Below are 14,700 nucleotides of genomic sequence, written 5' to 3'. Positions count from 1 at the left end.
TTAATTTCAACGCGAACATAGAACGTAATGTTCAAACAATGAAGAATTTTTAATTATTTGTATATTCATGGGTTTTTTATTTGGTTATGTCGCCTACGATATATATTAAACCACTGAACCGATTTGCGACACTGCACTGCCCATATTCCATTGTGCTAGTATTTTTTAAAGTTGGATTTACATTTGTTCTATTTGTTGACAGTATATTTTAACTGAGATAAATTATCTTTAATTTTTGAAAATGTAAAATAAAATGACTACTAAGTAAAAATATAGTTTAACCCAGCATAAATACCCAAGTACAAACTAAACCAGTACAGTGTCGACTAGTAGAGTCCAAACCACTAAAGTCCAACTAAGTACAGTATGGATCAGTATAGAAGTTAACAAAGTTTGGTCAAGTCAATATTTTTAAATCTGAATGTCACCGCAATCAAATGCTACGATGTGAATGTGGAAATAGTTAGAATCCAGCACAGTCCAAACCAGCTCAGTAAAAAATTACCTAAGTAACTTAGGTAATATTTTACTGAGCAGGTTAACCCCACTTGGGCTAAATGGGGTCTAGTATCCACAGATTCACATCGAAGCGTTTTCTAAAATTGCGCCAAAAGTAAATGGCAACAAGATTTTACCAAAATTTATAGATTTAACTGAGTTAAGACTGTTACGAAATCTAAAATATAAACCCCAAACCCATAGACGGGCATTTCTCATCTATACTACATAATATTTTAATCTATGGTTCAGTGTTTATCCAATAGAGCACGAACTACGTGATAATTGATAAACAGTAAAATGTACCGTCAGACATCAACTAATAACATAATGTCCAACAAATAGATATTATATTATTCCCAAATCACATAGGCCACTGACCATAGACAAGTATAGTATATTATTATTATGCCTCAAACGGGAATGTTGTTATCAAGTCTATGTGTATTCGTCCAACAATATTTCAACTTCTATTATCAATATTTATTATCATAACAGTAATATTTTGATTATGAGAAATTTTAGTTTACACAAAAGTCAAAACGCTTATTAAAACGCATAAATAAGTTTTAATTTATTAATTAATAACATCCTACTCTTGGTATTAAATACCCACAGCTCCTATATTGGATGAAAATCGAAGTATAAGAAAATCTATACTTAGTCAAGTATATCGAATTTGACTCACTCAATGATTTTTCGTCAAATACAATGCCAAGTAGTGTGAATTCATTCCGTTCAACATCGTCTTTGACATATCTGCCTACACCCGTAACTCAAAGGTAAAACATTATCTAGTTATTAACTATTTTTTTCTCAATATATAAATATAAAACTACATTTTTAGAACATGTATGACAGCAGCAGTAAAACGATATCGTTATTTGCGGAAGTTGTTGAATTTTGAACAAATGGACTTTGAGTTTGCACTATGGCAAATGACATTTTTGTTTATCAACCCACAAAAAGTGTATCGAAATTTTCAGCATAGAAAAGGTAATTTGTCTATTGTTGGAAATAGTAAAATTTCAATACAATTTTATGTTATTTGTATTACTAGAAACCAAATCGCAATTTGCTCGAGATGATCCTGCATTTCTCGTACTACTGGGCGGATTACTCTGTGGTAAATGATTAAAACCATAAAATCATTATGGTATATTAAGTAATCTAAATCAGTTTAATAATTTATTAATTTATAAATTTTTTTAGTTTCATCTATAGCATTCACGTTTGTGTTAAAACTTGGCATTGCTGCGTTTTTTAAATTCTTATTGTATATTGTTGCTGTTGATTGTCTATTATGTGGTATATGCATAAGTACATTATTATGGTAATATTTTATCATTTTTTATGTTGTAACATAATTTATTTTATAGAATACTTAAATTTTTTTAAAAATGCATTATGAATAAAATTGAATATTTTGTTCCACTATTTTTACATTACAAATTAAATAGAAAATTGTTAGTCCCATTTTTATATTTTAAGATAATAGACACTTTGAAATATATTATTACAAGTATTTATTTTTAGGTTGGTTACGAATAAATACTTGATTAAGTCAAACTACAAAGGACAAGACGTCGAATGGGCTTATGCGTTTGACGTGCACTTGAATGCATTTGTTCCTATGTTAGTCATATCGCATATTTTTCAATTATTTTTCTATCATAGTAAGTTGTATTACTTTATAGCCATTTAAGTTTAAGCTCATTGATGGATTTAGAAAAAAGGTGTAGTCAATAACGTGTATAAAATGTGCATTTCCTAGCTAATAGCAGACCTTAAACAACCCCGATTGCCCATTCCCTTCTTTTCATTCATCTTAAGAAAATTAATAATTATCACAAGACAACAATAATACTTCATCATTCTTTGTATGATTAAATATTTGATTGAATTTAATGTCATATAGAACTTTAATTTAAAATTAATGTAGGAATTTTCCTTTTTTTTTTTAAAGAAAAAAATTGAAAATATTAATGTACTATTATTTTAATAAATTGAATACATTAATTCTGAGACATATTTTTTCTAAGTAAACTTTGTAAATTGTAATTATAAAAAAAAAAATTGTATTAAGCTTTACAAAAAGCGCACAGAAACAAAACAAAAGTTGTTTCGTTTCCCAAGTAAATTTGGTAGTTTTCAATCCCTGATAAAAACAAAGGGTTATTTTTTAAATTGTTGTTGATTTTTATTTTAAACTTAAAAAAAGCGTTTTATTTTTGATTCAACATAAAGTATTATTGCATCTGTTCGAAATAAGACAAAGTGACATACCATTCTATATTTCTATGTATATAACTTGAGAAAAAAAACAAAGAGGAGCCATAAAATAACACTAGTTGATTATTAATCAATGTACTCAGTCTATGCCTCCCTAGTCAAGCATTGTGTAAACCCTTTTAATAGAATAACGACCAGAGATATAATAATTTAAAATTTAATTTTTTTAGTATTTCTGAGACATGATTGGTTTCTTCCAATTTTCATCGGAAATACATTATGGGTCATAGCGCTTGGATATTATCTCTACATTACCTTCCTAGGATATAGCTGTAAGTACATTATTATCAGTGGTGTAGTCGTAAGATTGTACACCGTATGCACCCAATTTTCACTTTTTGATTTTACATGATAATTATATACATACATATATATATTATGTTGTTAAAATATTATTATTAATTCAATTTTATTTATAGGTTTACCAATTATACAAGGAACACAAGTACTGTTGGCGCCATTTGTTTTACTATTTTTATTATATATTGTGTCATTAGCTGCAAGCTTTAACATGTGTCAATTGGTCATGGATTTTTACCACTACAGAGTGCTATGAATACAAAATATGCATATAATGTATGTGTGTGTGTGTTAATCTTATGTTGAGATTATTTTTGTATGTATATAATAAGTCAATCTATTTTTATAACCATCAGTTAAATATTGATATTAGTTTATGATCATATTATACTTTTGTACAAATAAAAAAAAACAACACTATCTGTTTATAAAGCTTATAGATTGTATGTACATGTGTCTAACTTCTATATTAGGGAAAATTTACAAATATCACTTAAACTAGTTGCTTTTATTTGATTTTTTTGAATTCTTAATGGCCTTTGTCTTTTCTTTTGGTTTGTCGTTGGTAGCTGGTGGATTTCCAGTGAAAAACGATGTAATCATTTCAGACATTTCGGGCATGTCATGCTTATAGCTGGTAAGTTGTTCCATTTCCTAAAAAAAGTTAACCAAAATAAAATAATTAAAATATTTTATAGCAAAAATATTTTGGCAAACCTTTTTTGTTTCCGGATCATTCATCAATTTTGGCAAAACCACAATGGCGAGGAGAGGCAATACCATTGTTAAAACCTAATTAGAAAAATACAAATATTGTAATACATTTGATTGTTAAAGCAAGTAATTAAAGTAAAAAAAAATCACCATTGAGTTAAATAGAAAGTCTGTTATTTTCCACTGTTCTCGCGAGTAGAAATACTTAGCAGGCATATAGTTAACAAACTCTAATGGGTAAGCTACTTGATGGACATGTGAAGACTGTATATAGTTTACTTTGCGTGCTCGGTATCTGCCTTTAGAATTAATTTCCACTCTGACAGGTTCGTATATATAATTGGGATTTATTACTTCCACGACATACGACCCAGATGGTACTTTTGATATGACGAAAGAACCATTTTTCCTATAAAAATGAATTACACTTTCTAGAAAACAGTATGGTTTTTGTTTTATTTTTTTTCATGCAAAAACTTCAACTTTTAAAAATAATACTAAAATTTAAACTATAACTATATAGATATATATATATATTAGATGTTATATATCCAAGTATATAATTATGTGTAAACATTTCCATCCATTATCTAGATCAAGTCCTTTTTGTAACCCTTTCGTTACTGATATCCTCGTATGAGGTTATAACTTTAAAAATCGAATAAAATATTAACAACGTACTATCATTATAAAAAATGTCTTTAAACACAAGTTCTAGTATAGATTAATGATATTAAAATCAACACAGCTATATTGATAATCAGTCCAATACGTAAACAAATTGTAGATTTATTTAAAAAAAAAAAAAAAATCCCAGGAATGAAAGGGTTAATAAATATTATTTACATTTGCTTCATTCATTTACAGTTACTCCAGTTTACCCTGATTGTTTTTACCTTAGGAAACCGATCGCTTCTCCGCCTTTTAGATGAACAACTGTTTCCGCTAACCAGGAAGTCGTCATGTTCGGTAGCATTACTGTTCCTTCTATATCATAAAGTTCTTGATTGGAGTCAGTTTGACCGTAGACGTAGTTTGAAGCGATTAAAATAATAACAATTGATGAGTAAAAGTACATTTTAAAAAGATTCGATTTCTTTGAAACGAGAAAATTGTATTCCACCGTTATCAATATTTTGCTTTGTACTTTTTTTTTACTTTCTTACTTACAATTTTACATAACAGTTCACTTAGAACACATAAAAATAAAGTATGGAGTATGGACTATACCTATTCTTGGATCCACAGATAATTGAATATCACGAATCACGATCGGGAATAATAAAATATTATATAAAAATCTATTGATAAATCTATTGATAAAAGCTTTTCCGGTTACCAAGGCCACGGTTATGTTTGGTCACTGAACTTATATCATAAACCTGGTCTAATACTTTGTGTTATCAAATAAAAAATTACTTTCTCAAACAAGTCAAAAACCGGCGTAATGAGTAAAGAGTAAAACTCAGTAGTCCTAATACTAATGTTATTACTTCATTTTTTGGAATTATATAGAACTATACATAGTCTGAATTCAACTTTTTTGTTAGTGTTTACTATTTAAAAGTTTATATAGATCGCCAAAATGACTGATGAATCGAATACTGAAGTATCTGATTTAGACACATGGCTGGTAATTTCTAATTATTTCGAAATAATAAAATATGTTCCAAGTCTTAAAAAGCCTTTAACATAGTTAGAAAATCCATTTTTGAATACATTCTAATGCCATTTTCTTTCATTGAGGAACATTATTACTTTTAACATTTTACAATTGTTATTATAAACACCCATTTTCACATAATGAAACAAATTTAAACACTATTATATTAATAAAACTAATGTAGTATCATTAATTAGTTCAATAAAAATACATTTTATTAAGCTATTGAGTATTACTCAAATTTTTCTCGGTTCCCAACTTTTAACTTGAATATTTTAATGAGTATTGTGTTGTTTTTTAAATAATTAATTGTAATATATCGATGTGGTAATATTGATTTTTATATTTATAGATTCGACCGTGTGATATTTACAAATTTGAGTATAAAAATTGCACTTCAATGATGTCAAGATTACATCAACTATTTATTTATGGAAAAACAATTGATTGTAGGCAGCACCACAAAGATTATCTTGAATGTTGCAAATGGAAATCGAAACATGACACTAAAGCAGCTGTACAAATAACTTAAATTCTTTTGTTATTATTCAATGTTAAGATTTATATTTAACAATTAGTTATTTGATGGTTTTTAGGAGGCTTTAATTCAAAGTGAAATAAACAAAAGAAATGAGCGATGGAAAAACCATTTCGCCAATAATATATGGGAAAATAGAACCACTCCACCAGAAAATTGGAACGATCCACTGCCAGATTATATAGCTGATAGAAAATCTTCTTTGAATTTTGATAATTTTGACTATGACGAAGCAGCTAATAGTAAAAAATGTTCAATTATGTAAAATCTTTATTGTAGTATAGCGTTAGGTAACAATAATTGTTGAGTTCTATTAAATATATTTGCTGTTAATTATAATATATATTTTTTTTTAGTATTTTAATTTTAGTTATGCTTTCTGATAGGCTTCTATGATACCTATTATACTATATGGTATAATAATAATACCGTATAATATTATGTTTTATGGTATTATTTGAAAATCCCTTATCATTATTATGACTAAACTTGATTAAATTTTTTTTTAAACATCTATTTACTATTTAGTTTTTAACGACTAATCTAATATCAAACATATTATTAGTAATATGAAATTAACCTCTTTTGTAATCTTTAAAGCTCTGGTATAATTTTTTTGTCTAGTATAAAGTATAAATTATAATGTAGAATTTTTTTTATTATTATTATTTAACAACAAAAATACATTTTAATAATACATTTATTTGACCTTATTTCTGGTGAATGTTTTATTGAAGTACTTTAAAAAAGTCTATATTTTTTCATATGATTTTGCGTTTTATTAAATAATATTACATATTTATTTTGTTTGTATTATATAAAATATAATCTGTGGTAGTGGTTATTACTCTACTATGTTTTATCTAGCTATCATAATATAATCATTAACCATTATGAATTATGAAATGTCAAGTTTTCTTTTCAGGGACTGCCGACTGACTTATCCTCAGTAGAGGTATGATAACACTATCATATGATATGATACTATTATTGATTATCCCTTTGAGGTCTGAGCGTAGATACTAAACAGTAGACCTCATTTAAAATTAAGATGACAAATTTTACTATTTACGTAATCATAGGATAAATTTTTTTAATTACCTTAACTTACCCAGTTATTTCTCCACGAAACCTAATAATTAATATGCTATAAGCATTTTCTTTATTTTCAGTATAGTGAAAATCTAATATTTTTTATTAGAGTTTTGCAATTATTTAAATTGAACTACATGTGTGATTTAAAAAACAATGAATACAAAAACTAGTAATAATATATGCTTAACAAATGTAGTAGATAATGAAATATTTACGTACCCGATAATATTACTTAAAGGATGTATACAAAACGCAAATAATGATAAATCTCAATTTCTAATTAAACATATTTCAGTTAATAACAATTATTGTGATACATCTTTATGGACAATTTATAACAACAGATTTAAAGTAATAATAGAATTAAAAATTGGCAATAACAAAATTATTTTTAAGTACGGAGAAGATTTATTACAAATAGATGTAATTTTTAAACCGCGAACAACTAAATATACTGTGAGTCCTGTGTATGTGATATGTGCTGATCACGATGGAAAATTTCAGGTGATAAACTTAAAATGTATTTTATAATATATTTTTTATTGCAGTTAGTTAACGGATTTTTTTTTAAATTTAGGCTCCAAACAATTATGACAATTCAGTAGAAATAGCGTGTAAAAAGATATTATTGGGCTCAAAGCTAATTCAAATGTTAACCGCAGAGAAAATGGATGAAAAAGGTTTCGGAAAAAAAACATTCTACATGGAAACGGAATGTCAAATAATCAAGAGTTCTCTTACAAGACAGATGGTGTTTAATATGAATCCAGAAAAATTATGGCAACACATTGCTAGAGAATTAACTGCAAATCAAAATTCAAAAAATAGAAAATTTTTGGCCTTCTTATCGTGCACATATTGGGATGGAGAAAATTTACATGGACATGTTGCATTAGGAGGAGGAGGATTAGCATTGTTTGGTACCGGATGTCTTTACACGTGGCCAAGTCAACTGAAAGAAGTCTTACAGTGTTTCACTAACATGAAAAAAGTCGATACCAATGTATTGTTGGACGACAGTTGCTTTAGGTATGTAATGTAAAACAGTGGTGTCCTAAGGGACAAGGGTGTATGCTATGGGTCTCACTTCCAACTGCATGTCCTCATCTATTCTATCTGCAGGTACATGGAAATGTTGGAGGTGAAACACACGGTGTTTATCCAATTACGCCACTGATAATTAACTATAACATGTTACTTTAATAATTTGGTATACATTTTTTTTTACAGGGGAAACTTCGGGGGATGTTTCAGTACAACGTTAGGGTCAGTATGGCATGAAATCGGGCATACATTTGATTTGGGTCATACAAAATATGGTATAATGGGCAGAGGTTTTGATAATGTTCATTTGACTTTTACATTGGATAATATAAATATGGCACAAGAAAGTATATCTAATAGAAAAAGGTATATTGTATGTATTGAAAATTGTATAAACAACTACAAAGCCAAAGAAGATTTGTCCAACAACAATAGTGTCAATAACAAAACTAATTTATATGCAAAATCAGACGAGTGTGACACAACAACCAATTGTTGGTCAAATGGTTGTGCAGCAATACTCTTGTTTCATAAGTACCTAAAATAACTTTCTTTATTAACCATTAACCATACATTCTAATATTAAAGTTTATTTTTTTAAATATTTTTTAGGTGGTTTAACAGTTATGATGAGGAAAAAAGTAATGGTCCTCATTATGTAGTGAAAAGGTAATATGTATATACTTTTTACGTTAAATTTATAACAGTTGGGTAGCGAAGTTAGACTGAAGTACCAAAAACAGCCTGTACTGTATATTTTCACTTAACTTTTTTTAGACAAATTTCTTTGAATATAAATTAAGAACTTTAATATTATTATTATTTTTTTTTTTTATTAAAGTCCGCGACAGCTGTGGCCATTGGACTGACATTATTTTACATTATTAATTAACAATCTTATACATTATACAATAAGTAATTTTATGAAATAAATAGTTACATTTTTAAATTTTGTTGATTAGTTTGGAATTATATATGAATTCTTTTAATATTATTAATAACCGTAGCTACAATTCGTTTTTTAGCCAAATTTGTACAAAGAAAGATGTATAATATTTAAAAAAAAAAAACAATTATATTTATTCTCCTTTTAAAACTTCTTCTCAACTATAAATAATTTCTAAAAAAATTATTTAGCTTTAACAAATTACAACATGAAATGTATTTTACTTATAGAAATTTATTAACATCAACAAAAGGGTTGAAAGTTGTACAGTTAAGACGTGATGATGGATTTGTCACACATTCATGGGAGTTCCTGAGAAATAATAATAAACAGACATTTATTCTTCCAGTACAACTAGCAACAATCGGCACAACAATTGTGGCTGAAGATTCAAATGGAAATATTTTAAAGCACTCAATTTAATTTTTTAGATTTTACAGATTTTATTAAATGTTAATTTGTCACTCAATTTATATAAAAATAACATAATTATTTTAAAATTCATTAAGCACCTTATAGTACGCCTAATATGCTTAAAATAAATAAAACATGACTTAATTTTAATGCAATTATTACTTAAAAAAACAAAAATGTTAAACTATTTTTTAATTAACAACACTTAATTTAACAGTATTATTTATATTTTAGTATTTAGAATTAGTCTACATAGTAACTTATGATCTCATTATTTTTATATATTATTTAATAGTTTGGACATCAAGTCACAGGCTGAAAAGATGCTTATAGAATAAATATTTTATGTTATTTGTTAATATAAAATACTTTTAATTAACGATCATGTACTATTAATTTTAAACATATGCATGTATAAACTAATACTATTTCTTTTACGAATTTAATTTTTTTTTTTTTGATTAAAGATGTTTATAAATCGTTAAAATTGATTTTATATCTTAGACTAGGTATCCATGTAACATTTTATTTGTGATACCTACAACCAAAGTAGAGAAATTATAAGTTTAATATAAAACTGTGTTTAATTACCTAGGAGGTATAGAAATTTTCTTTTTGTGCCACTGCAGGTGGTACGTGAATTAGTGAAAGATATGCGTGGTTCTGTCATTATCATAATGAGTCTTCCATAGGTTTTCTCTCGAATTAATATATAATTCTTTAAGAAATCCATTAGAAATTTAAGAAATTATATTATAATTTAAAATAATTATTTGCTATTTGAATAATAAGATGTAAATTACAGTTATAATTATTTAAAATGTATTTCCTCCTTTAATGTTCCTAATTTTTTTACAAAATTTCAATTTGTGTTCAGCGGCCTTTAAAACTTATACATTTATGTAAAATATTTAAAAAATGGTTAAAATGTATTAATTTATGCGTGGGGCTATAAAAAAGCCGAAAATATTTTGCCCGACCATAATTTTACCGAAAATTATTATAGCCGAAAATATTTTATTATTGCAACAATATCGTCAATGTTTTATTTCTGATTTGAAGTACAATAGATTAATCTTTTATTAAATTTAATTTTTTTCATATTTTGGAACGACCTCCCTGATTTAACTAAGACATACTGCATCCATGTCCTAACATGAAACCAAACGGCGCAATGAATAGGCAATTATGATGACTCCGTGCATTAATGCCATTTTTTTCACAACCAAACGCTTAAGGAGCATTGAAAAATATTCTTGACAATTATTTGTTTTGCTAACTTGTTAAATATTGACATTAAAATTATAAAAACTAGATGGAAATATTTTTCTGGTCTAAGGTTGGAAAGATAATTAGGGAAAATATTATTATCTAGGAATTGCACACCCATGATCCAATCCCGTGTAAAATTCGATTCATAAAAACACCTCTCATGTAAATCGTTCAAGAAAGGTAAAACAAAGCTACAAAATAACCAATTGTTTGATATCATATGGATTTCAATTTTTTCAACAATATGATTCATACTTACAAAATATACATGTCCGGAATGAAAGAAATTCGATCTTCATTAATCTGTAACTTGGTAATGCACCTTTTATGGTACAAACTTTTTTATCGTAATTTTTTTATCTATTGACTATCCTATTAAGTGTGCCTTTTTTTGTTTTTTTAATGTTTTGAAATTTGCTCTTAATAAGTAAAGGGTGAAGTTTCTCATATATAGTTACATATATTTTTATTTCTCAACGACCTTGCGGAGTTTTCAACCCTTTCTTTACAGATGCTTTGTTTTTAGGATGTTTATACACAATCATTTTTTTTGTTTTAGCTGCTTGTCGACTTTCGATCTCCTTACATGCTTCTAATATTTTTACTTTAAGCTTGTAAGCTTCAAAAATGTATGTTAGTTGGTCTTCTGGTTTTGGTAGAAAGTTTGGTAATTTACCATTTTCTTTTATGTATATCAGTCTATACATTTGAAATATCGACCCGAACACCTATTATAACAATATTAGTATAGTATATTATGTTATATTTTTAATGATGGGAAATATAAAAATATATTAAAATCAATAAATTTGATTTTATATAAATAAAAAATAATGTATAATTTTTATTACTAAAATAAAATTGCTTAAGTTATAATAATAAATTAAAACCAAACACATTATTAACAGTATTTATAATTGCCCTTAGACTATTCTCTATGCAAGTAAAAATAAAATTGACTGATGAATTAGATTAAGGTAAAAATCATAATAGAAAGCAGAGTTATTGTTATTTAGTATTCCTAACGTCATGTGTTACTTACAATAAGGTTTTCCTTTTCTTTGTAGTCTTTTATTTTTTTCGCTTCGAGAATGGCTAAGTCGAACTTTTCGTTTAAACGAGAACTGTTTTGATTTCCCGGTAAACTTGCTTTATAGTTGGAAGCCGTTGGATAGATTACTTTTTGTTTCTGTTTGTGTAAAATAAAATATTACATGCATTATTATTTATTTGTTATACAGGATCTACTTATCGTGAACCACTCAAAATCTCATAAGGTTTAATAAGAAATTAATTTTTTTTTTTCATAATGTTTTTATACAATGTGATCTCAATTTTTCACAATTTTTTTTGTTTTTACCCCCCTCCCAACTTAGTTTTTTTAATAGCAACTTTTGAAAACTAAATGGTAACTTTATTAACTTTTTAAATGGAGAATAATGTACTAAAAATGTTGACTGGTCGATAACCAGTTTCGGATAACTATTTTTAATGTTATAAGAGTTTTAAAGTTAGGATGGGAGAGGAAAAAACAGAAAAAAATTTTAAAAATTGAGATCACGTTGTATTAAAACAATATGAAAAAAAAAATGTTTTTTCTTATTAAACCCCATGATATATTGAGTGGTTCACGATATGTGGATCACTCTGTATTCCTTGAAAAAAAACCTTAAAATTAAGTTTTAAGTCTTACTCTGTTAAATCGCTTTACACGAAATTCTTCGCTAAATATTGTCTTTTCGGTTTTTTTTATGTCGTCGTCAGCTTTTTTCCTCAAAAAAGTCATTCCATCCACTTTTTTTATAATATCAAATATATCTCTATAATACGGCTCTTGGTCAATATACTCTCTTATAAATTTCTGAAAATTGTACGGACATTCGTTAATAGTATTGTACCTATTAATAATGATATAAGACTGTGACTCCTTCCCTCCAATCAATAGTAGCCTATTTAAATAAGAAATTCCTAAAATCACAGATCTTTAGCTTAACTTTGAATATTTCATAGTGAATATTTTTATTGCAATTTAAAAAAAGATTTTTAAACTTGAAATATTATTTTTTTAATTCACACTTGATATTTCACTATAAAAATTGTTATTATCAAGTTACAAACCCTCCAAAACTAATAAAACTAAACATTTTCTGAAAACAAAATTATCACGAAGTAGCAGAAGAAAGATGTTCATGTGCTATAATTTAGCTTTAAGTTTTTTTTTCAAATATAAATTAAATTAGATTAAAACTTTCCACGTTAAATCAAATAAAAAATAATCACGAGGGAAAAATTGGAGTTGAGCTAGGGATCTGAAATTTTAGGGATGTCTTATATGTACAAAAATAGAAGAAAAATAGTCATATATATATATATGGCAGTATATATATTTGACATGTATATATCTGTGGCTTGGAGCAAGAAGGGCCAACGTCAATTTTGTGCATAAACGATTTAGTCCGCTAATTGCAAAAATTCAATCATTCTTCATATACTGTGAAAAAATCACACTCTGAGGCTAAAAAATGAATTACTCGTGAAGAGTTTGATAAAAAAAATTAACATAGAGCCTAATGGAAAATAAAAACTTCAAAGCTCATTTTCCGAAAGTTGACACATTGGCTCTTCTTACTCCAAGCCACAGATATATATACAGTTATCAATATGTATACATATCGAATTACAGCAACAGTGTTTGAAAATTCAGAACGCCACAGTTTTAACAGTAAAACTACTAGCCTCTGTCTTCCAATGTTTGTACACTAGGCACGGCGCTTAGGAGAGTTCTCAAAGAAATGTCTAATGAGTTAGATCATAATTCGTCGCCCCGGTAGAACAATGACACAGCTGCAACAATTGAAATTTTACAGGAGAACCAAAAAACCAAATTATTTTTCACTAAAATGTTTATATAATTCACGAATGCACAATTAATTATTGTAACTACAGTTCCGTCGTTTTTCTACCTCATGCGTTCGCTATATCTAAACACATTGAAGCATTTAGTCCATTTTACAGTTGTGTCATTGTTCTACCGGGGCGGCGATATAAGCTTAGATATGTACTAGGGTTGGGCCTATCCGGATATTCGGATATCCGAATTATCCGGATATCCGCAAAATCCGAATTTTAGTCCCAACCCTAATATGTACACCCAGGGCGGTGGCCCAAACGTCGACCCTAACCATACAAACAATACCTCGTACGGTTCGCAATCTTTTATGCGTTTTTCTGCTAATAACACGGATTCTTGTTTTTGTTTTATACTTTGTTTCACCGATTCCAATTTTGTGCCGAGTACATTTTGTTTGGATTGTTCATCAGTTATTTTTTTCGAGTATACCGACGTTTCTTTTAAGTGCTCCTGTACAACGCGGTCGTACCAAAATTAGTTAAAAATTGCAATTCACACAACGCTTATTAACGTAGATCGCAGTTAATTTTCTACGGAAAACAACACTTTTTTGTTGATTTTTAGTGACATCATTTAAAGTGGTGATTTTTTTGTTTGTTGGCACATTTAATTATAGACAATTTACACGTTTGCTCACAGTTATAACAGGCGTGTTTTGAACGATGAAATGTTGTAGACCTTTCAACTCGTCTCCGTAATGTTCTTTTAAACCCGTTATCATTTGATCGTGGGTCTCTTTGAGTTTCATCAAACTTCTCAGCTCCTCGTTGGCCGCTTCTAACTTGATAATTGCATTGAGCAAATCAGGTTCGGGAATTTTATCGTATCTAATACAAATACGAATTATACCGAAACATAAAATTAGTTATAACTTATACAATGTTATTACTGTTATCGTTTTTCTAATAATACTTAGTTTTAGACTTAAGTACATAATATTGTTGAAATTGTTACAGGCTGCCTTGATTTGTCTGTAAAGGCCACCGTCTTCCAGCGGATTGATTTGAATTGCG

The 14,700-nt window shown here is 27.6% G+C and overlaps 4 protein-coding genes across 4 annotated transcripts; 3 read left to right on the top strand and 1 right to left on the bottom strand.

Annotated features, from left to right (window-relative positions):
* Positions 1–821: 821 nt before the first annotated feature.
* Positions 822–3,529, top strand: LOC126845982 (protein unc-50 homolog A). Its single transcript, XM_050585072.1, has 7 exons — positions 822–1,280; positions 1,346–1,494; positions 1,559–1,624; positions 1,711–1,831; positions 2,035–2,174; positions 2,961–3,062; positions 3,210–3,529. The coding sequence occupies exons 1-7, from the start codon at positions 1,210–1,212 to the stop codon at positions 3,344–3,346; spliced, it is 786 nt and encodes a 261-aa protein (XP_050441029.1). The 5' UTR covers positions 822–1,209; the 3' UTR covers positions 3,347–3,529.
* LOC126845991 (ER membrane protein complex subunit 7 homolog) lies at positions 3,181–5,086 on the bottom strand. The gene is made up of 4 exons (XM_050585082.1): positions 4,701–5,086; positions 3,955–4,213; positions 3,808–3,882; positions 3,181–3,744 (listed from the first exon to the last, which is right to left on the bottom strand). The coding sequence occupies exons 1-4, from the start codon at positions 4,880–4,882 to the stop codon at positions 3,589–3,591; spliced, it is 672 nt and encodes a 223-aa protein (XP_050441039.1). The 5' UTR covers positions 4,883–5,086; the 3' UTR covers positions 3,181–3,588.
* Positions 5,087–5,241: 155 nt separating this feature from the next.
* LOC126844444 (UPF0545 protein C22orf39 homolog) lies at positions 5,242–6,369 on the top strand. Its single transcript, XM_050582649.1, has 3 exons — positions 5,242–5,437; positions 5,820–5,984; positions 6,064–6,369. Exons 1-3 carry the CDS (start codon positions 5,390–5,392, stop codon positions 6,268–6,270), a joined length of 420 nt encoding a protein of 139 aa, XP_050438606.1. The 5' UTR covers positions 5,242–5,389; the 3' UTR covers positions 6,271–6,369.
* Positions 6,370–6,843: 474 nt separating this feature from the next.
* Positions 6,844–9,733, top strand: LOC126843246 (uncharacterized). Its single transcript, XM_050580637.1, has 5 exons — positions 6,844–7,604; positions 7,678–8,129; positions 8,331–8,678; positions 8,757–8,813; positions 9,321–9,733. Exons 1-5 carry the CDS (start codon positions 7,254–7,256, stop codon positions 9,511–9,513), a joined length of 1,401 nt encoding a protein of 466 aa, XP_050436594.1. The 5' UTR covers positions 6,844–7,253; the 3' UTR covers positions 9,514–9,733.
* Positions 9,734–14,700: the final 4,967 nt, after the last annotated feature.

The sequence above is a fragment of the Adelges cooleyi genome, unplaced genomic scaffold (genome assembly GCF_023614345.1).
Source record: "Adelges cooleyi isolate 19-005CV unplaced genomic scaffold, UGA_ACOO_1.1 ACOO_flye_CR_arks_rails_tigmint_CR_PRNA_108, whole genome shotgun sequence".
Classification (NCBI taxonomy): Eukaryota; Metazoa; Arthropoda; class Insecta; order Hemiptera; family Adelgidae; genus Adelges; species Adelges cooleyi.
Note: the sequence above shows the minus strand (reverse complement) of the source record. Positions and strands in the feature narration are given on the sequence as shown.